The sequence below is a fragment of the Hemitrygon akajei genome, chromosome 23, assembly GCF_048418815.1.
Source record: "Hemitrygon akajei chromosome 23, sHemAka1.3, whole genome shotgun sequence".
Taxonomy (NCBI): Eukaryota; Metazoa; Chordata; class Chondrichthyes; order Myliobatiformes; family Dasyatidae; genus Hemitrygon; species Hemitrygon akajei.
The window spans coordinates 17816076-17840089 of record NC_133146.1 but is presented as its reverse complement, the minus strand read 5'-3'; the positions used below and the strand labels follow the sequence as shown (position 1 = coordinate 17840089).

At 42.7% G+C, this 24014-nt stretch overlaps 1 protein-coding gene across 2 annotated transcripts in view; it reads left to right on the top strand.

Annotated features, from left to right (window-relative positions):
* Positions 1–24014, top strand: part of fbxw4 (F-box and WD repeat domain containing 4) — a 392985-nt gene that overhangs the window by 17941 nt on the left and 351030 nt on the right. For both annotated transcript variants that reach the window (XM_073027066.1, XM_073027065.1), the window contains exons 2-3: positions 16651–16746; positions 23009–23194. In XM_073027066.1, coding sequence (XP_072883167.1) covers positions 16651–16746; positions 23009–23194 — 282 coding nt within the window. The remainder of the gene's footprint in view (positions 1–16650; positions 16747–23008; positions 23195–24014) is intronic.

Sequence of the window (24014 nt, the reverse complement as noted above, 5' to 3'; positions counted from 1 at the left end):
CGCATATGAGACCATAAGACCTTGAGGCAGAATTAGGCCATTTGGCCCATCAACTCTGCACTGTCATTCAATTATGGCTGATTTATTTCCCCACTCAACCTCATTCTTCTGCCTTCTCCCTGTCACCTTTGACAACCTTACTAATCAATAGCTTATCAACCTCTGCTTTAAATATACCCAATGACTTGGCCTGCACAGCCATCTGTGGCAATGAATTCCACAGATTCTCCAGCCTCTGGCTAAAAAAATTCCTCCTCATCTCTTTTCCAAATGGAAATCTTTGTATTCTGAGGCTGTGCCCCCAGTACTAGGCTCCCCACGATAGGAAACAGGACATTACCGTGTCCAGTTGACTATTTCCAAGATTTCCTATTTTTATTTTGATTTTCAGCATCTATTTTTAAAAAAATTTCAGTATTTGGTCTTGGCTGTGAGTTTCCATAATAAAATATTGCATATAATCTGGGCTTAGTTTTGAGTAGTACATGATCTTTGGAATAACGTTGCTGTTGGTGCTTGAAGATGCTGGTTCACCAGTTTTTGACAGAGGAATTATAAATAAGGAGTTGTTGAGCGATCTTGGCTCAGAGGTTGTACACAAATCCGAGGCTTGATACTCCCATGCGATACTTGCTGTGCTATATGTGGTGCTGTCTTTCAGATGAGACATCATCTCATAAAAGATGGTGAATTTCTGGGATTCTTTACTCTGTAGGGTCATTGGAAGTATTTAAAGGAGAGTTTGACAGATTCTGAAAGATTGGGAAATTGAGGGCTGTGGGAAACTGGCACAGAGGAAGAGATGATCAACGATGATCCTATTGAATGGCAGATCAAGTCAGAATCAGATCTACTATCACTGACATGTGACATGAAATTTTAAATAATTTCTGCAGGTGCGGAAATTCAGAGCGATGCACATGAAGTGCTGGAGGAACTCGGGTCAGGCAGTTTCTATGGAAGTGAATAAACAGTCAATGTTTCAGGCTGCGACCCTTCTTCAGGACTGAAGAACATTTGTGAAACTTGTTTTGCAGCAAAGATATGGAAACCTATAAATCAGAAAAATATACAAATAGTGCAAAGTAAAGGGTGTCAAGGTAGTCCATTCGGAAGTCTGATGGCGGAAGACATGAAGCTGTTCTTAATCATTGAGTGTGAGTCATCAGGCTCCTGTACTTCCTCCTTGATGGTAGTAACAAAAGAGGGCATGTTCTGGATGGTGAGAGTCCTTAATGATGAATATTTAGAATTTATTTAAATCTTATTAATATACTACAACAGGAGGGAATAAGGATCTTTGCGTTATGACTCCATCGCAATGTACAGACATGTGAATTTAAAAGTCTGATGGTTTGTAGAAAGAAGCTGTCCCGTAGCCTTTTGGTCCTGGCTTTAATGCTGTGGTAGCAATTGCCAGACGGAAGCAGCTGAAACAGTTTATGTTTAGGGTGACTGGTGTCCCTGACGATCTTCCAGGCCGTCTTTCTGCCTCATTAATGTTGAATACTACGTTCTTAAGTCTTTTGAGGGTAGGTTGAGTGAACTTGGTTTTTTTCCTCCTTGGAGCAACGGAGGATGAGAGGGACTGAATAAAGATGATGAGCAGCATTGATCGTGTGGATTTTCCCAGGGCTGAAATGGCTAACACGAGTGGGCATTGTTTTAAGGTGCTTGGAAGTAAATACAAGGGGGATGTCAGAGGTAAGTTTTTCACACAGAAAGTGGTGGGTGTATGGAATGCATTGCCAGCGAAGGTGGTAGAAGCAGATACAATAGGGTCTTTTAAAAGACTAAAAGACATGGAGCTTAGAAAAATATTCTGAGGGCTATGCAGTAGGGTAATTCGAGGCAGATTCTAGAGTAGGTTACATGGTCGGCACAACACTGTGGGCTGAAGGGCCTGTAATGTGCTGTAGATTTCTATGTTCTGTGTTCTAAGTCGGTGTCCCTTGAAGGTGTCCTCAATGGTGGGGAAAGTTGTCCCCATGATGACACTGAAGGAGTCCATAACTCTTCAGTCTCTTGCAAATCTGAGTGTTGGTGTCTCCATACCAGGCTATGATGCAAGCAGTCTGCTCTCTGCCATGTATCTGTAGAAATTGCCAGAGCCTTTGACATAACAAATCCCTTCAAACTCCTAATGAAGTAGAAACACTGGTGTGACTTCTCATGATTGCATCGTTGTGTTAGGCCCAGGGCAGATCCTTTGAGATGTTGACGCCCAGGAACGTGAAGCTGTTTGCCCTATCCACTGCTGATCTCTCAGCTTCCCCTTCCAGAAGTCCACAAGCATTTCCTTGATCTTGCTGATGTTGAGTACAAGGCTGTTGTTGTGACACCACTTAAGCAACAAATCTATCTTGCTCTAGTACGCCACCCTGTTTCCACCTGAGATTCTAAAACAAGTGGCATCATTGGCAAATTTATAGATGGTGTTTGAGCCACACAGTCTTGAGTGTAGAGAGAGTGGAAAAGAGGGCTAGGCACACATCCTCGAGGTACACCTATGTTGATGGGCAGCGAGGAGGAAATGTTTGGGCCACTGAGTGGCCGCCTTCTACTCCTAACTTCTTGCTTTAGTTTCTCAGCCCTCTTAGTTGAACAGAAAAGCCGAAGTACAGTGAGTGAGTTCTCATTTGTGTCTGCACCATTACTTATCCTTCACCCAGCACCTTTTTTACTATCTGGTCCCTATCGATTTTCTGTTTGAGGCATCTTGCTATGTGCAATTTGACTCCAGTATTACCTACATTACAACGAAGACCTCTCAGAAACTACTTCTTTGGGTGTAAAGCTCTGAAAGGCAACCAAAGGCACTCTGTGTATGCAAGTCTTTTTGTTCTTTTGAGAGAGGACTAACTGCTATTTCAGAAAATTGCTTTGTCTTTCAAGCGACAAGCTCTGATTCCGTCCCCTTCCCCAACCTGAATCAGCAGACCCTGAGAAAGCAAATTATTTTCTCGCCTGGCTTTGATGATCACAAGAGCAAAGACGTGGAATGGGTGACTTTAAGTCAGATGTCTAGGAATGCAATCACACTAAAAAGAAAGTGTCAAAAGATATACAGGGCTTGGGGCAGGTGAATGGTGTAGAGAGAGAGAAAAGTGCCTGAGGCTATGGCAAGAGGATGGGAAAATGGAACGCCAAGGCATTCTGTGTGCGAAGCGGCCACTGTAACGCGTGTTAACAGCTATGTGAGATGCTTATTTACTGCCTGAATCATTTTTAAGTGGCCTCGGGGAACAATGGCTTGGAACAAAAGCTGATGGGAATGTGGCTTGAAGGAGAAATGGAGGGGTGGTGGGGGTAGTGGAGGTGAGAAGCATTGAACTGTTTTATTGAGCCAAGAGGTGTATGCTGCAATATTGTCAAATTCCAGCAAATGTCATTAAGTGCAGGGCTGCCCACCCCAAGTCAAAGACCTGTTCATAATAAAAATGTTTAAATTAAGATATGAAGCTATGATTGCTGTTGATTTTCTTTTTGTCTGGGTAGTTGGTGGATTATTCATTTGGTTCAGCCGATTCTGAAACTGACTTGTGTTAGATTCTCCCCCTGAAGCTAACCCTTGCCATGGGTTTAAATGCAGCTGTGTCCTTGCACCTCCTGATTAGTGAGTGTTGAGCAACGACAGAGTTGGCTAGACTGTGAAGTTCTACATTTCAAAGGGCCTGTGACGGTCCTTAGCTTGCATGTTACAAAGAATAGTTAATGGTGGTGATTTGTGGAATTGTTTGCAGATCAACCGATGATCATGGTTTAAAGGGTGAATAGAGTGTGGGCTAAGTGAGCCACTCCAAAAATGATCAGTGCAAATCACTTTCCTAACTTCATCTCCATACCCCATTTCCATATTTCTTAATGGGTGATTTGACAAATGGTCTGTTTCAATAATTGTGATTAATTTCAAATTTTGCAGCTTTTAATTGATCCTCAACATCAGTTTTATGGCAGAGTTCCATATTTTCACTCCCTTTTGTGTGAAGAAGTGCTTTGTGATCAAGGCATAGTGCCTTATGACTCTACAGCACAACAACCAGCCCTTCTGCCCCTTCTGGTCTGTGCCAAATTGTTATTCTGCCTAGACCCATCAACCCACACTGGGGCTACAACCTCATACTCCTGCTATCAACGAACTTATCCAAACTTATTTAAAATGTTGAAATCGAGCCCACATCCAGCACTTCCGCTGCTGTTCCATCAAGTCTGCTCTGCCATAAAATCATGGGCTGATCCAATTCTTCCAGTCATCCCCACTCCCCTGCCTTCTCCCCATACCCTTTGATGCCCTGGCTAAGCAAGAACCTATCTATCTCTGTCTTAAATGCACCCAATGACTTGCCCTCCACAGCCACTTGTGGCAACAAATTCCACAGATTTACCACTCTCTGACTAAAATAATTTCGCTGCATCTCTGTTCTGAATGTACATCCTTCAATCCTGAAGTCATGCCCCCTTGTCCTAGGTTCCTCTACCATGGGAAACAACTTTGCCATATCTAATCTGTTCAGGCCTTTTAACATTTGGAATGTTTCTATGAGACCCCCCCCCCCCCATTCTCCAAAAAATGATCTACGATTTTCTTTATACAATGAAAAACGATTAAAGTCTGTAAATGCCAAAGTAACTGCAGCACATTTTCACCTGATGGCACCGGTTGTGACACCTCTGCCACTACTTTGGCCGTCTTTAATTAGCGCGAAGGAGCTCTGGAAATGAAACATTTTGGCCCAGAATAAACAGTGCAAAGAACAGGTGTTGTGCCTTTGTGGGAGGTTAGGTGAGGTGATTAAAAGTGCTAAGATGTGTGTTGATTGTGCTTTTAAAGGCAACATAATGATTAAGTTCTTGTAATAATATGGGAGGAGTCAATTCAGTCAACGAGTCCACACTAGCTTCTTAAAGGGCAAACCCTATTCACTCCTCTCTTGCTGTTGAAGGTCAGGCTCTGTGAGGTACTCATCACCATAAAGCCATAAGACATGGGAACAGAATTAGGCCATTTGGCCCATCAAGTCCATCCACGATTCCATCATGTCTGATTTATTATCACACGCAACCCCATTCTCCTGCCTTCTCCCTGTAACCTTTGACATCCTTGCTAATCAGGAACCTATCAACCTCTGCTTTAAATATACCCAATGATGAACTCCACAGCCATCTGTAGCAATGAATTCTACAGATTCACTATCCTCTAGCTAACAAAATTCCTGTCATCTCTGTTCTAAAGGGATGCCCTTCTAAACTGTTGCTATGCCCTCTGGTCCTAGACTCTGTTTTTATAGGAAACATCTTCTCTACATCTACTCTGTCTAGGATTTTCAATATTCAATAGGTTTTAATGAGATCACCCTGCATCATTCTTCTAAACTCCAATGAATATAGACCCAGAGCCATCAAACACTCCTCATAATGTTAACACTTTCATTCCTGGTTTAGTAATATTGCCTGGTCCTCTAGAATGTTTCAGTCTTCTCAGTTGCTCTCTGATTTCCAGCCTTGCTGCTGCTTGCCGTTCTTCTAAAGGCCTTTGCCTCTCTTTGTGGCTCTCACAAAGTTTGTGAGTGATTTCAGTCTCCTGTATCTCTGACACCACATATCCCTCACCAATTCCTTTAGCCTGATTTCCTACATTGCAACAATAACCACACTTAAGTAATTCATCGAACATCTTCACTCTGTCCATTACAAAAGGCAGGACTTCCTGTTGGCCACCTATTTCAATTCATCTTTCTATTTTGACATTTCGGTCCACGGCCTTTTCTTTTGTCACGATGAGTCCACACTTGGGTTGGTGGAGCAGCACCTCATGTTCTGTCTGGGTTGCCTCCAACCTGATGGCTTAAATATCGATTTCTAACATTTGGTAATTTCTCCCACCTCGTCTCTATTTGCATTTCCCCATTCAGTTTCTCTTCTCACTCCCTCTCCTCACGCTGGTTCCTCTCCTCCTTCCTTTTCTCCCATGTCCACTGTTCTCTTCTATTAGATTCCTTCTTCTTCAGCCCTTTACTACTTCCACCTATCACCTCCCACCCACCCACCTTACCCCTCACCTGATCTCAATATTCACCTGCCTGCTTGTACTTTTTCCCCCCTCCCCTGTCTTATTCTGGCATCTGCCCCCTTCCTTTCCAACCCTGATGAAGGATCTCAGCCTAAAGCTTTGACTGTTTATTCCACCCCCTCCCCATAGATGCTGCCTGACTTGCTGTTCCTCAAAGACTGTGTGTGTTGAACTGAGGCCCTGACTTAACCTCTACTAGGTCATATAGCACTATTCTGGAGAAGGGTACCTGGCCGAGTACTAAAGACTTAACTTGATGAAATCGCTGGAGTGTTCACTGATATCTTTAACTTCTCGATTCGGCAGCCTGAGGTACCCACTAAGGATCTGATTGTTGACTTCAGGAGGAAATCAGAAGGCCTGCTTCAAGTAGGCTTTAATTTTACTGGTGCCTAAGAATAATGTGTTGACCTGCCTCAATGACTATTGTCCATTACCACTTGCATCCACTGTGATGAAATGCTTTTGAGAGGTTGGTGATGAAACATATTAACTCCTGCCTGAGAAACCACTGGGATCCGCTCCAATTTGCCTACCGTAACAGCAGGTCTACAGCTGATGCCATTTCATTGGCTTTTCAACCCTGAAATGTCTGGACAGTGAAGGTGCATAATTCAGAGTGCTCTTCATCAACTACAGCTCCAGCATTCAGTACTATCATCCCCTCAAAGCTAATCAATAAGCTTCAAGATCTTGACTTGAATACCTCCTTGTGCAATTGGATCTTCAATTTCCTGATTTGCAAACCCCAGTTAATTTGAATTGGCAAAAACATCTCCTTCATAGTCTTCATCAGCACAGGTGTACCACAAGGCTGTGTGCTTAATCCCTTGCTCTACTCCCTTTATATTTATGGCTATGTGGCCTAGCACAGCTCTAATATTAGCCATATCTAAGATGGCTGATGACACATCTGTCATTGGCTAAATCAAAGGTGGTTACTAATCGTCATACAGGAGGGACGTTAAAAATCTGGCTGTGTAGTGCCACAACACAGCCTCTTCTCACTCAGCGTCAGCAAGACCAAGGAGCTGATTATTGACTTCAGGAGGAGGAAAGCGGAAGCCCAGGAGCCAGTCCTCATCAAGGGATCAGATGTGGAGAGGATCAGCAACTTTAAATTAATCGGTGCTATCATTTCAGCGTATCTGTCCTGTGCCCAGCACACAAGTACCATTAGGAAGAAAGTATGGCAGTGCCTCTACTTCCTTGGAAGTTTGCAAAGATTCAGCATGACATCTAAAACCTTGACAAACTTTGAAAAAGTGTGGTGGAGAGTGTATCGACTGGTTGTATCATGGCCTGGTATGGAAACACCAATGCCCTTGAATGGAAAATCCTACAAAAAGCAGTGGGTGCAGTCCAGTCCATCACAGGTAAAGCCCTCCCCACCACTGAACATATCTACATAGAGTGCTGTCACAGGAAAGCAGTATCCATCATCAGAGACCTTCACCATCCAGGCCATGCTCTCTTCTCACTGCTATCATCAGGAAGAAGGTACCAGAGCATAAAGATCCACGCTGTTAGTTTCAGGGACAGTTATTACCTATAAAACATCAGACTGTTGAACCCAAGGCGATACCTTCATTCACCCTATTACTGAAATGTTCCTATAACCTACGGACTCACTTTCAAGGACTCTTCATCTCATGTTCTCAATTTTTATTTATTTATTTATTTTTGTATTTGCACTGTTTGTTGTCTTTTGCATGTTAGTTGCTTGTTCATCCTTGTGGGTGCTGTGTTTCTTGGATTTACTATGTATGCCCACAAGCCAGTGAATCTCTAGTTGTATTTGGAATCAGAATCAGTTTTAATATCACCGCATGTGTCATGAAACTTGTTAACTTGACAGCACGGTTTAGTGCATTACATGATACATATGGAAAGAAATAAGTAAATCAATTACAGTAAGTATATATGTATTAAATAGCCAAATTAAAAATAGTACAAAAACAAAAATAATAAAAGTGAGGTAGTGTTCATGGGTTCAATATCCATTTAAGAATTGGATGGCAGAAGGGGAGGAAACTGTTCCTAAATCCCTGAGTGTGTGTCTTCAGACTGTGCCTTCATAGTGATGTATATGTACTTTGACAAAAAATTTACTTCGAACTTTGAGCAAGAGAATCCTCTTGGATTGCTGATCAATATTAATTTCTCAAGCATCATTGTCAAAGGCAGATTATCTGGTCATTGCAGACTGTAGTTTCACACATTGCTAATCTAACCAAGACCCATGCACTTGATCTTGAAGAAGGAGACACAACCAAGCCATTGCAAACATCTCAAGATTGAGCCGGTGTAGAAAGTGTCTAGCTTGAACCAAGCAAGATGTGGAATCCATATGAAAGGTCTGGACCTGAAACAACTGTCCATTTTCCTCCACAGCTGCTGCCTGAGCTGTTAAGTTCATCCAGCTGTGTGTGTTGCTCCAGATTTCCAGCAGTTTGGGTTATTCTCAATATGGAAATGGAAGTTCCTTTTTCAGAGGTTCAGAGATCCAATTTAATGTCAGAGAAATGTATACAGCATATGTCTGAAATACTTCACAAGCATCCATGAAAACAGAGGAGTGCCCCAAAGAATGAATGACAGTTAAACGTAAGAACCCCAAAATCTAACCCCCAGCTCCCCTCCCTCCCACCCGTAAGCGGCAACAAGCAACAGTCCACAGTAGACCTGACCACAAGCAATGGACAAATTTCCAAATCAGACTGAACACAGTCTGGTTGTTGAAGATTACTGATATTTGCTGCGGTAATTTCACAGAGCTCCCTGAAATCTATGACAACTTGTTGTGGGTGGGGTGCAGAGCGATATAAAGAAGGATATGATTGTGCTTGAAAACGTAAAAGATTCTCCTGGGCAAAGGCAGAAGTGCATGAGATGTGTGAAATGTGACAGCAAGCTAGATTGTCCTTCGAGGGTGTGGGGCTTTTGCTCTAGTCCAAACGCACTGTTGATTTACAGTCTGCTTTGTGTGTGAGTGAGAGAGAGAGAGATGAAGATCTATTGTTGGTGAACATATGCGGCTCACATTTGTTTCTAGAGAGCAGCAAATGGCAACTGTTTAAAATAAGCGTGCTGCTTGCTGACCTTTGTACTTTGACCCAAGTAGGTGTTTTACATTGGGTTTGGATGTGTTGAAGGAGTCTCAGATTACCAAAGCTGTAACCTTGTATATTTTTCTTTACAATCTCCCTTTTCTGTACTAAAGCCAGTGAGGCCATGCTCCTGCTATGACTGCAGGTACACTGCTTGTGTCCCTTCCTATTGCCAAGTCACTCAACAACAAAGTGCTTCACTGAGGGGCCCTAACTCCTCACATTAATCTCTGAACAATTTCCATGATCACCGCATGTTGTTGTTTGGTACAGGGAGTCCTAATCAGTCATGCTTCCTCATTGTCAGCTGTAGCTCAGTGGTTACTGCTCTTGTCTGATTCAGAAGGTTTTGGGTTCAAGTCTGACTCTAGACATGAGCAGAGAATCATAGTTGATATTCCTGAATTAGTGCTGAAAGCATTAGATGAAATAAAATAGTGAAGTAAGGTGGTGCATGTTTTCGTAGATGGAGATGTAGCATCATTTCAAAAGTTGACCAGAGGAGGTCTCCTTGGTTGGAAGGTCTACATTTGGAACAAACTTGTTGGGCTGAATGGCTTAATTCTGCTCCTATGTCTTATGGTCTTCGTATATCTTACTTGCTGTCCATTACACCTACTGGCATTTAGGGCAGCAATTAAGGTCCTCCATCTCTCTCTGTCCTTGGCCTCGGTGGTGTTCAGGGCTTCCCTCCTTGTGCTTTCCACTATTGTCAGCCATTCAATTCCTTGGAGACTCAGGAATGCTGTTGCACGCAGATATACAAAGGTTCTTCATTGTTGTTTCCCTAACAGTTGTGTTTGACAAGTCAGGATTGTTAGCCCTGAACTGAATCCCTGATCCTGGAGGACCGGTGGACCACTCAGCCTGGCCTCTCCCCTTTGTCCCATTTATCTCTCCGGTTTACTGAGGCATACAATCCTCCAAACCAGAACAAGGTTATGGCCCTCTTGGAGGCTTATTGTATCTTAGCCAGTACTTCATAGAATATAGAACCTAGCACAGTATAGGCTCTTGGCCTCAGCGTGCTGACCTTTTAACCTATTCTAAAATGAATTGAACCTTTTCTACCTGCACAGTGCTTCCTTTTCTCTTATCCTTGTGCCTATCTAAAGTCTCTTAAATGTCCCCAGTGCATTCGTCTCTACCAGGACCCATGTTCCACGTACTCACCACTCTCTGTGCAAAAACAAAACTCTGCTAATATCACCAGGAAAGAAAGTGCCACACTGCTGTTTTGTGAGATCTTGCTACAAGGTGCTTTAGGATTCCTGAAATGCTAAAAGGTGTTTTAGAAATTCAGCGAGTCTGCGTGTGCTGTTCTCTAAGGTGGGACAAACTGTCCGACTTTACACAGGAGGCAAGGGACTGCTAAAGAGTAGCTTTATTGAAACGTGGTGTGAAGTGCATCACTGGTGTCAATGACCAACACAGTTTGAGAATGTACTGGGGCCAGCTTATAAATGGTGCCATGTTTTTGCTGCCAACATAGCATGCACATGCTAACCCCTACTGACCCATACCTCTCAAAATGTGGGAGGAAAGTGGAGCATTCAGAGGAAACACATGTGCTTTCGGGGAGAAAGTACAATCTTCTTGCAGACTGGCAGGAATTGCTGGTGATGTAAACCATTACATTGGCCACTACACTACCCACAAACTGATATTGACATATCCTAGTTATTCTATCTGAGCGAGGAAACAGCCCCTTCAGTCCAATTCATCCATGATGCTAAAGGTGCTCAACTAAGCCGCACAGGCTTAGTTTACATGTACATGCTTTTGACCCATATCCTCTGAACCTTTCCTAATCATATACTTGTGCAAATGCCACTTAAATGTCATTAGTGTACCTGCCTCAATTACTTTCTCTGGCTGTTCATTCCATAAATGTACAACTCTTGCAGGAAGAATTTGCCCTTCAGATCCCTTTTTAATCTTCCTCCTCTCAGCTTAAAACTTGTGCCCTCTAGTTTTTGGTTCCCTCTCCTTGGGAAAAAGACTGAGTGCATTCACCCAATCTATGCCTCTCACAATTGTATGCAATTTATAAGATCACCCCTTACTCTCTCACTCTCCAAAAAGAAATGAGTCAGCCTGCCCAACCTCTCCCTATAAACTTAAGTCCATAATCCTGGCAACATTCCCATAAATATTTGTATGCTTTCTAGCTTAATGGAATCTTTCCTATAACAGGATAACCAAAACAATACACAAAACTCCAACATCGTGTACAATGCAACATTACGTCCCAACTCTTGTGCTCAAAGCTCTGACTGGAAAAGGCCAGTTGCCTTCTTCACCACCTTGTGACATCACATTCAGTGAATTGTGTACCTGTACTCCCCGGGCCCTCTGTTCCACAGCACTCCTCGGGGTGCTACCATTCACACTTTTAGTCCCACTCTGGTTTGACTTCACATAGTAACTGCCCCCATCCACCTCCCACCATCACTGATCCATACCCATTGTGATATTTGACCGTTACTAAAATAATTCTGAGGTTTTGTCTCCACAGTCTGGACTTGCTCTTATATAGTTGCTGTGAATCAGCAGTTCTCGTGTTGCCTTTTATGGTTTTGAACCTGTGCTTCCCTGCCTTGTCCATGGATCAGTGTATCTTCCCCCTGTGAACTCTGACACAGTGCATTCCCGATCTCAGCCAAGCTGTTTTGAAGAGAGAATGGGAGATTGTGTCTGAAAGACGGAGACCTTGTACCGGGGAAGCACGAGTGATGACAGCAGGTGTTGCCCATAAATGCCCACTGTTTCCTTGCACTCCATCAGATTTTTTTTCCTTTGCACCACACATGTGAATCTTAACGTACTCCATTGCTTAAGCGCTCTGCCTAGATGAATTAGCTCCAGGCATTTACAAGACTAAGCAGGGTGGTCACAACACTGCTGACAGGTCGGGTAATATATGAGCAGGCTCTCCACAGCTTTTGATCAATTTACATTTGAATCTGTGACCAAAATAAAAAGGTTTGGATTTTTGTAGCACCCTGTTGTACATCTGTTGTACAATGTCACCAAGACCAAGGAGATGGTGGTGGACTTTAGGAGATCTAGGCCTCATATGGAGCCAGTGATCATTAATGGAGAATGTGTGGAGCAGGTTAAGACCTACAAGTATCTGGGAGTACAGTTGGACGAGAAGCTAGACTGGATTGCCAACACAGATGCCTTGTGCAGGAAGGCACAGAGTCGACTGTACTTCCTTAGAAGGTTGGCGTCATTCAATGTCTGCAGTGAGATGCTGAAGATGTTCTATAGGTCAGTTGTTGAGAGCGCCCTCTTCTTTGTGGTGGCGTGTTGGGGAGGAAGCATTAAGAAGAAGGACGCCTCACGTCTTAATAAGCTGATAAGGAAGGCGGGCTCTGTCGTGGGCAAAGTACTGGAGAGTTTAACATCGGTAGCTGAGCGAAGGGCGCTGAGTAGGCTACGGTCAATTATGGAAAACCCTGAACATCCTCTACATAGCACCATCCAGAGACAGAGAAGCAGTTTCAGCGACAGGTTACTGTCGATGCAATGCTCCTCAGACAGGATGAAGAGGTCAATACTCCCCAATGCCATTAGGCTTTACAATTCAACTGCCAGGACTTAAGAACTTTTTTTAAAAGCTATTATTAATGCTTTTTGAGTTAGTGATTTAGATGCATATCATATTATTACTGAGTTAAGTATTGTATGTAATGAGTTTTTGCTACAACAAGTGTATGGGACATTGGAAAAAATGTTGAATTTCCCCATGGGGATGAATAAAGTATCTATCTATCTATCTATCTATCTATCTATCTCATTGCAATTAATAACTAGACTATTACTTTTGAAGTGCAGCCACAACTAGGGACTAACACGTTTTTCCCATAATATAGACCCAAGGTGAGTCATTAGTTCATGATAGTGAAATTGGGGAGGAAGTATTGACCAAAACACTCCAAGTCTTTGCTCCACACCAAAACCAGGTCCATACACTGTCTTTATTGTGGTAAATTGTTCGAAGATAACTCCCAAAGATTAATCAGACACAAAATTACACTGAACCAAAAGAGACATAGAGTCAAGAGAAGGTGGAGCAAGAGTTGACCATATAAACTGAGTCCTGACGAAGGGTCTCAGCCTGAAACGTTGACTGCTCATTTTAACGGATGCTGCCCGACCTGCTGAGTTCATCCAGCTTGTTTGTACGTGTTGATTTGACCACAGCATCTGCAGTGTACTTTGTGTTGACCATATAAACTGTTGTGCTTGCTCCACCATCTGTTAAGTCTGTGGCTCATCCAATCTTCACCTCAACTCTGGTTTCATAATTGTCTGCCACAATTCTTTTTTTCTCCTGAAGCTCTCTCTGGCTTAGGGTACTTCTTATTACTCAGTATCTTCATTTCCATAAGATGAAGGATCCTTTTAGACAATTGAGTTATTTTAAATCCGTGATCCATGATCTCTGAAATTGCCCTGAACTGAGATTACCAGGCATATACCCTGTCAGCATCTACCAAGTGAAGCCTCCTCAGAACCTTGTGTGTTGCAATGAAATTGTCTTGCAGTCTTATAAACTATAAAAGCATAGGTCCACCTGTGTAAACTTTCATCACAAGGCAAGGTGGATGAACAGGATGTTTGTATAAGACCTGAGCAGTACTCATTATTATGCAGTATTTACAGCACTGTGCAAAAGTCTTAAGCACACATAAAAGAATCCTGTAAAGCAAGGATGCTTTCAAAAATAATGAAATGAAAAGTTTTTAAATATCAACAAATTTACTGTAAAGAGCAGTCAATAGTTTTTAAAAATCCTAAATCAAATCAATATTTGGTGTGATCACCCTTTGTCTTTAAAATAACATCAGTTCTCTTAGGTACATTGTCCTGCAGTTTTATGAGAAAATTAGCTGGTAGAAGAACTTGCCACCAATCTTCTGCAGATTTTGGCTGTCCTGGTTGCTTCTGTGTGTCCTTCCAAGTAATCCCAGACAGCCTCGATGATGTTGCAATCAGGGCCCTGTGGACGTGTTGCAGAACTCCTTGTTCTTATTTTTGTTGAAGATAGTTCTTTATGATCTTGGCTGTATACTTGGGGTCATTATCCTGCTGCACAATAAAGTTGGGACCGATCAGATGCCTCCTTGATGGTATTGCGTGATGGATGAGAATCTGCTTGCACTTCGCAGCATTGAGGATTCTGTTAATTCTGACCAGATCACCAACTCAATTTGCAGAAATGCAGCCCCAAACCTGCAAGAAACCTTCATGTTGTGTCATGTTGCTCTGTCGTGGGCAAAGTACTGGAGAGTTTAACATCGGTAGCTGAGCGAAGGGCGCTGAGTAGGCTACGGTCAATTATGGATAACTCTGAACATCCTCTACATAGCACCATCCAGAGACAGAGAAGCAGTTTCAGCGACAGGTTACTATCGATGCAATGCTCCTCAGACAGGATGAAGAGGTCAATACTCCCCAATGCCATTAGGCTTTACAATTCTACCGCCAGGACTTAAGAACTTTTTTTTTTAAAGCTATTATTAATGCTTTTTGAGATAGTGATTTAGATGCATATCATATTCTTTACTGAGTTAAGTATTGTATGTAATTAGTTTTGCTACAACAAGTGTATGGGACATTGGAAAAAAAGTTGAATTTCCCCATGGGGATGAATAAAGTATCTATCTATCTATCTATCTATCTATCTATCTATTGTTGGCTGCAGACACTCATCCATGTAGTGCTTTCCAGCTATTCTACCTACAGACGCGAGCTGCCTCCTATTTGAGCCAAATATTTTAAAGTTTAACTCGCCAGTTCAAAGCACTTGCTGCCATTGTTCAGCACCCTAATCCGTGTGTTTTTGTACGTAGCGGAGTCTCTTAGCTTTGTTTCCGCTTCAGAGGAATAACTTTCCAGCAACAACCCTTCCCCAAAGCCCACTTCTGACAAGAATTGTCTGGTCTGTACAAGGGTGTACTTTTGTTCCAGTGGTTTCTGTGAGTTCAGAACTGATAGCAGTGCTGGACTTCTGATTTAGAAGAGACATCTGTTTGATTTTTCTCTCATCTGCTGCATTCAGTTTCTGTTGTCAACCACTATGTTTCTTGGTCCTCAAACTTGCTCATTTCTTTGTGCCTCTTCAGAAGAGCTTGGACAGCACATCTTGAAACTCCTGTCTGCTGTGAAATGTCTGCTTCGGAGGGACCTTGCCACTCTTGCTGTAGTGTAAGAATTGGTGATTTGAAGGTTAAACTGTCAAATCTGCCACACCTCACCCTTTAGTTTGGTTTTCCTTCACTCAGTTTGATTCCTCCTATACCCAGGTAGAGAAAAGGTAAAAGGCCAGAGTGGGTAATAGAAGAAGAGGAAAGGGGAGGGAAATTTTTTTACCAGAAGGAGAAATAGCTATTCGTGCTGTCAGGTTGGATGCTACACAGACAGAATATAAGGTGTTGCTCCTTCACCAAGTTACCAATCTACAGGAAAGAAAGATATCAATAAGACTGAAAGAATGCAGATGGAATTTACAAGCATATTGCCAGGACTTGTGCACCTGGGTTATTGGGGAAGGTTGAATAGGTTAGGATTTTACTCTCTAGAGTATAGGAGAATAAGGGGAGATTTTATGAGGGGTGCAGGTAGGGTAAATGCAAACTATCTTTTTCCACTGAGTTCAGGTGAGGCTGGAACTGCAGGTCAAGGGTTAAAAGTGAAAGGTGAACTGTTTAAGAAGAACATGAAGGGGGAGCTTCTTCATAGAGTGTGCAGTGAGCTGCCAGTGGAAGTAATGGATTTGGGTTTGGTCTCAAAACTTAAGAGAAATTGGGATAGATACTTGGATAGGAGGGGTATGGAAGGCTGTGGTCTTGTATGCAGGAAGTTGGGACCAGGTAGTTCGGCATGGATTGGAGGGGCCAAAGAGCCTGTTTCTGTGCTCTAGTGTTCTGTGACTCTGTGGTACTTGCATGTTAGGAACTTGCTGTTGTTAAATAATGCCAAGTGCTTCTTAATCCCATGTTACTGCTAGATTAATTTTGCTCTATTTTAAGGAGTGAGATGAGATAGAGAGAATTAGTTCTGTCAGTCTGGAATGGGTCAGAGCTGAATTCTAGGCAGTGAGTGAGCAGCAGTCATACTAGCTAAGCCTTGTTACATTTTGTGTGAATTCCTCCTACATGGACTTCTTTAGCCTTTTTCTGTTCCTTTTCTCTGCAGAGTTCTCTCTGCTAGTTCAGGGAGGTGATTGAAAATTGCTGGGAATTATGTCAGTCTGCCATACAAAATTAGCAGCCCTTTCTCCACTATGCTGGATATTTTCTTTTTTGTTTAAGGTTGCTAGCAGAAAAAGATGGGCAAAGAGTAAAACAGATTTGACATTGTTTTGGCAGTACTACTGAAACTGATTAGAGCCTCTGTATCACTGGCACACTGTAGTACAGTATGCATTCAGTTCTTTTCTGTACTGTACTGTTTCAGGTTTCCCCAGATAGCTCTGAAAGAGCGTGTGAAGGTCTCTCAGAACTGGAAGCATGGGAGGTGTCGTCAAGAGGTTACTCTAAGGTGGAAGTGCAAGTAAGTGGCAATTTTTTCTGTTTATGGCCCCATTTCTTCCCAATATGATGTCATCTACTTTATCTGCCGAGGGAGTTTTCAGCCATCATCCTAATACAATCCTTCTCAGGCCAGTGTCAGGTAGGCACAGGAGGAGCTGAGCACCATAATCAGCAGGCACACTCTGATGCCTTCCCTATCATTGTGGGGGATATCAATCGGGCCAGCTAGAAGATGTCTCTGAAAAAACTACCAACAATCTATCGCTTGTGGAATCAAAGGCGCCAACACGCTTGACCACTGTGTTATCACAATCAAGAACATTTACCATGCCATCCCACACCCACTCAATCACCTGACTGTACCTGTACTCCCAGGCAGAAACCACAGCACCGGTCAAGGGAGCTGGAGAAGTGCTTACAGAACTGCTTTCAGTCAGCGTCAATATTCAGCAGTTCGGTTTCGAATCTGAATGAATGTGCAACAGTTGTCAGCGACTTCCTCAAGACTTGTGTGGATGAGTATGTGCTCTTCAGAACATAGTGTGCATACCCAAGCCAAAAGCTGTGGATGAACCAGGAGATTTGTAGTCTGCTGTGGCATTCCAAACCGGTGATCCAGTTACAGATGGAATCGGATACACATCTGGTCTTGCAGGGTTTGCAGGCCATTACATCCGACAAAGCAAAACCTGACATTGTGACTGGCTTGTGATGCTTTATTCCCCGATGAGCTCAATAAAATTACACCTGTGCAAATCCTTGCGGCATCTGGTGACTTGTGATTTCTGCGTCAGAGCCCGATGTCAGAACATCTTTCAAGAGGGTGAACCCTCGCAAGTACCTGGACCTACTGCAGTTTGCCAATTGCCACAATAACTCTACAGAGGGTGCAATTTCACTGGGTCTCCACTAGGCCTTGGATTATTTGGACAACAGTTACACCAACTGTATATCAGACAGTTGTTTATTGATTACAGCTCGGCATTCAACATAATCGTACCCTCTGTTCTTATCAGTAAGCTTCAAAACCTGGGCCTTAGTACCTCCATCTCTTGATCTCTTCAGAAAAGATCACAGCCTGTGCCAATCGGAAACAGTATCTCCCCTTCACTGACCATCAACACTGGTGCACCTCAAGATGTGTGCTTAGCTCATTGCTCTACTCTCTCTATGCTCACGACTGTGTGGCTAGGCACAGTTCAAACACCATCATAAATTTACTGATGATATAACTTGTTGGCGGAATTTCAAATGGTGACGAGGGGGCATATAGGAACGAGGTTGATCATCTGGTTGAGTGTTGTGCAACAACAACCTTGCACTCCATGTCTGTAAGACCTTGGAATTGATTGTGGACTTCTGGAAGGGGAAGTCAAGGGAGAACACTCCAGTTCTCATTGAGGGATCGGCAGTGGAAAGTGTGAGAGCTTTCAAATTCCTGGGTGTCAACATCTCTGAGGATCTATCCTGGGCTCAACATCTTGATGAAGTTACAAAAAGGCACAACGGTGGCTATATTTCATTAGGAGTTTGAGGAGACTTGATATGTGATCAAGACACTTGCAAATTTCTACAGATGTACCATGGAGATCATTCTAGCTGGTTGCATTACTGTCTGGTACAGAGCGGCTGTTGCACAGAATTGGAAAAAGGTGCAGAAAGTTATAAGCTCACCACGCACCATCGTGGGTACTAGCCTCCCCGGCATCAAGGACACCTTCAAAAGGTGATGCCTTTTAAAAAGGTTCATTTATTATCAAAGTACACAACTCTGAAATTCTTCTTCTCTGGGTAGCCATAAAACCAAGAAAGGAAAGAAAGGCAGCACAATCATCAACCTCTAAATCCCCCTTCCCCGCACAAAAATACGAACAAAAACTGAACAGGCACGTCAACCCCCAAAATCCCTCCTCCCGCACAAGAAAGGAACAAAACGGAATAGGCACATTAACCCCCAAATCCCCCTCCCTGCACAAAGTGATATAAGAAAGATCAAGCGAGAAACACAGAATATTTTAAAAAAACTATAAGACTCAGTGGGAGGATTCTATAGTCCAAGTCCACATTCAAATACAGAGTGGGCCATACCCTCTGGGCAGATCGAATAAAAGGCAGGCAGCCTCTACACTCACCTCAATGCTTCAGTCTCCCTCGTTGCCTTAATCAGCACACAATGGAAGGTTTAAATGGCGAAAATGGAGACAAACATCGGCTGGCAACCCATCCCACAGCCTGCCCGTCATGAGGTTTGTGCACTCTGCGTCTGCCAGAATCTTGGATACTGCAAGTGCATCCATCATTAAGGACCCCCATCACCCAGGATTTGCCCTCTTCTTATTGCTACCATCAAGGAGGAGGTAAAGGAACCTGAAGACACACACGCAATGTTTTAGGAACAGCTTATTGAATTTAAATTTTTTTTAATATATACTTACTATAATATATCATTTTAAAATATCACAATGTATTGCAATGTACTGATAAATCAAAACAAGATATTTCACAACATATGTCAGTGATATTAAACCTTGATTCTGATTTTGAAATAATGAGCAAAATTGTCTCTACGCAGTCATATCAAACCCTTTCAGGACAGGTATGGAATCAATGAGCCCAGCCTAGGTTGAGAGAAAGATAGTGAAGATGTTACAAACAGGAAGAAATATAACAACAGAGAAGTAAATTAACTAAATTGGTTTATTATTGTCACACGTGCCAAGGCACACTTAAAAACATGTCTTGCATACCATTCATATAAATCATTTCATTACAACAATGGTATTAAGATGTAAGGTAAAGCAATAACTGTGCAGAATGAAGTGTTATGGTGCAGGTAGGTAATGAGGTGTAGGAGTATAATGGGATAGGCTGTGAAGCCAAGAGTCTATCTTACCATACTAAGGGATCATTCAATAGTCGTATAACACTAGAGTAGAAGCCGTCCTTCAACTTGGTAGTATATGCTTTTAGGCTTTTCTGTCTTCTCCCCAAAGGGGGAGGGAGAAGAGGGGGTGACGAGGATGGGTGGGATCTTTGATTATACTGGCTGCTTTACTGAGGCAGAGAGAAGTGCAGACAGAGTCCATGGGAAGGGGGAGGCTGGTTTTCATGGAGTGCTGAGTTTGTCCACATCTCTCTGCGGTTTCTTGCATTTCAGTTTCAGTAGAATTTCTTTAAGTATATAAAAGGGAAGAGAGAGGTTCCAATCAAGAATGAGGCTATGGCAATAGTTATGGGAGCAAGGAAATGGAAGAGGAGTTAAGCAGATATTTTGGAACTTTTTTTGTAGTAGAGGATGTATAGCCTATACATCCATTAATACTGAAAGATACTGGTGGGGAATTAGAAATATCATCACCATTACTAGAAAATTAGTACTAGGTAAACTAATTGGAATAAAGACAGAGAAGTTCCCTGACCTGATGGCTTACATTCAGGGAACCTTTGAACCTTTTTAAGGCATCACCTTTTGAAGGTGTCCTCGATGCTGGGGAGGCTAGTACCCATGATGGTGCTGGCTGAGCCACACAGCACCTCTCCCACGCCATCGGTCTTGCAGGACTCTGCATTACCAATGGCCAACTGGAATCACTGGGAAACCATGGAAGACAATCATCTGCACCATTTGTTGGACAGGTGCTGTCCTGTAGCAGGTGGCAACAAAGTCCGAAACAAGTCCATCTCCATCGCTATCGAGCAACTTGTTAGTGGGTTAGACCTGCAGTTCTTGATGATCTTAATATCCAGGAGTGTCTTGCGATCATAAAATAGCTGTAAAGTATGAACAACTATGCCTCTGTTTGAACCCAAAAAGGCTTCTGCAACCAAGCACACTGCATTTTACTGGAAAATGAGATTAGTGTAGTATTAGTGTAAATATCTATTTGCTGGTCTTCCTTTACTCTCCTGTTTACCCCAACTCTTTGTACACGGAGATCCAAACACTCACTCTGGTGAAGCTTTCCTAAAAAAGATCTAACAAATTTGCCCCACACATTTTCCACCATGAAGCAATGTTACTTCTGCTTGATTACAACTTTCCTAATTTCCTAAAAGTGACTGCCGTCACTCCTTTATAAACCAATTTAATTATCATCCAACAAGAGACGTTAGGCTAATCAGCTGAGAGTTACCTGCTTTTTGAATAGGGCTATCAGATTAGCAGTTTTCCAATCCTGTGGCATTTCTCCAGAACTGAAGAGTTTTCAGAAGATTACAGCTTTTTATCCACTCTCCCATTAACCAATCTTTTCAGGTTTGCAAACAAGAGAAAACTTGCAGAGGCTGGAAATCAAAGCAATGCACACACAATGTTGGCGGAACTCAGGCAAGGCAGCATTTGTGGATAAGAGTAAACAGTCGATGTTTTAGGCCGAGATCCTTCATCAGGACTGGAAAACAATATGAGAAGTCAGCTTTTTTGTTAGACTTTTCTTTAGGAAAGCTTCACCAGAGTAAGTTTTTGGATCTCCATGTACAAAGAGTTGGGGTAATCAGGAGAGTAAAGGAAGACCAGCAAATAGATATTTACACTAATACTACATTGATCTCATTTTCTGGTAAAATGCGGTGTGCTTGGTTGCAGAAGCCATTTTGGGTTCAAACAGAGGCATAGTTGTTCATCCTTTACAGCTATTTTATGATCGCAAGACACTCGTGGATATTAAGATCATCAAGTACTGCAGGTCTACCCCACTAGCAATTTGCTCGATGGCGATGGACGTGGACTTGTTTCAGACTTTGTTGTTGCCTGCTACAGGAAGGCGCTGTCCAACAAATGGTGCAAGGGATTGTCTTCCATGGTTTACCAGTGATTCCAGTTGTCCATTGGTAATGCAGAGTCCTGCAAGACCAATGGCAGGGGAGGTGTGTGGCTTCACTCGATGCGTAGACTAGGCTCTGATACCAGCTTAGCGGAGAAGACACCAGAGGTGATGTGGTGTGGTGGCACCCATTCTCGGCTGGGTTCTGGTCTCTCCCATCAGTGCTGTCCTCTAGGGTTCACTCAGTGCAAGATAACCTGGATTGTGCTCATCTGTAGCTGCACAATGCACGATGATCGGACTGTTGCAGGCTTTGCAGGACTTGGGCTATGTTACTTTTTTGCAACTGTATACTTGCTGCTGTCAAATTAATCGTGCCTTGTGTTGTGTATGACTGTTGGTACTGCGTTTTGCACCTTAGCCCTGGAGAACACTGTTCTGTTTGGCTATATTCAAGAGTATTCGTATATGGTTGAATGACAATTAAACAAACTTTTTCTTAAGCCCTCATTATTATTAACTCTCCCCAGATTCTACAGTCATTAATGTATGTGAACAATTAGCTTACTAGCTTGCTCAGTTTTGGGTGGTGCAGTGTCCCAGAGGGAAATGCATACGATCTTGGAGAATGGGAGAAGTCCATGTGAACAGCCCTGGAGCGTGGTAGCACCCAGACCAATGGAGCTGTGGGATTGTAGCTCTACCAGTTGTCTTACTGTGTCACCTTCGTGGTTTTAAATACACAACAAGCCAGTTCATCCTTTAGTTGTTCAGTACCATTAATGCTCAGAACCACATTGAGTTCTTGATATGCCAGCTAATATTTATGGTTGTATAATTATGGATTGCTATGTAGCAAAGCTATGCTGGAACAGGCTCTGTTCCTAGACAATAAATTACTGGAACAGAATTGGGCTATTCAGCCCACCTAGTCTGCTTTGTTATTTGATCATGGCTGACTTATTATCCCTCTCAACCCCATTCGCCTGTCTTATCCCCTTAAAGTTTAATGCCAAGAGCCTATCTTGCTTCATTGAAACATAGGGAAAGGCTCCCTAGTTGTGTTGTTTTGAAGGGTCACAGCACAGGATCAAAAAAAAAGTGCAGAAAGTTATAAACTCAGCCAGCTCCATCACGGGCAATAGCCATTCCAGCATCAAAGACACCTTTAAAAGGCATTGCCTCAAAAAGTTGGCATCCATCATTAAGGACCCCCATTATCTAGGACATGCCCTCCTCTCATTGCTACCATCAAGGAAGTGGTTCAGGAGCCTGAAGACACATGCTCAACTTTTTAGGAACAGCTTCTTCCACTCCATTATCAGATTTCTGAATGCTCAATGAACCCATGGACATTACTTCAGTGAATTTCCTCTCTTTGAACTGCTTGTTTAGTTTATATATACATTGTAATTTATAGTTATTATTATGTATTGCTGCATAAAACAACAAACCATGATATATGCCAGTGATATTAAAACTGATTCTGACCTGATCTACCTTTTAATTTGTCTTTAGTTTGTTACCTTGGTTACAACTGGACAAACAATGGCTCTATCTCTCCCAAGCATCTGACATCCGAGCCTATCCCTTGAGTCGGAACGCTATTGGTCTGCATCGGCACCCTGCTGCTGTGTATACTGGTCACCAGGATGATGTCTGCCGATTTGTCGTCAATGAACCACATGTTGTCAGTGGTGGAGGGTAAGAGATCCAGATTATTAAGTCTTCTTAGGCAGTCCTTTGCAGTGGATAATTATCTAGTTTGTTGGCTTCTGATAAGGCATGAAACACAGATTTTGATACAGGTGGGCCAGGAAGTGCCCATACGGATCGATGGGTAGGTGGTTTGGCTGTTTTGCAGTTTTCCTACTCTTTATCCTTGGCCAGAAATATCCATGGATGTTAATTTTATTAATTTTTTTTTTGGCCAAGGAGGCCTTTAGAACATCCCTTTAGAACATTTTCTCTAGCCTCCTGGAACTCCCAAAGTTCAAAGTAAATTTATTATCAAAGTACATGTATATCTCCATATGCTACCCTGAGATTTTTTCTTGCGGGCATTCACAGTAGAACAAATAAGTACAACAGGACAATGAAAAACTACACACAAAGACTGAGAAGCAACCAGTGTGCAAAAGAAGACAAACTGTGCAAATGCAGAAGAAAATTATAGTAAATAAATAATTCTGCGAACATTAGTTATAATGCCCTTGAAGTGAGTCCGTAGGGTTTTATGCCATTATGAAAATCAGTTTTCTGGGAACCTGGTATCAGGCATGCAGATGATGTGGCTGCCTTGTGAAGCCATTCAAGCCATATCAGAGCTTCAGCATTAGCCTGGGAGGAGCCACTGATGGTTTGCTTATCTTGGCAATGCATGCACATTTGTGGAAATGTAGAGGCATGGATTGGCAAGATGGGCAAACCAAGGTCATTGCCTTCTGATTTTGGAGGTGAGGTATAATTTTTTTTGTTGAAAAAGTTGGAATGATCATGCAACTTTGCTTGATTCCAACCTGCA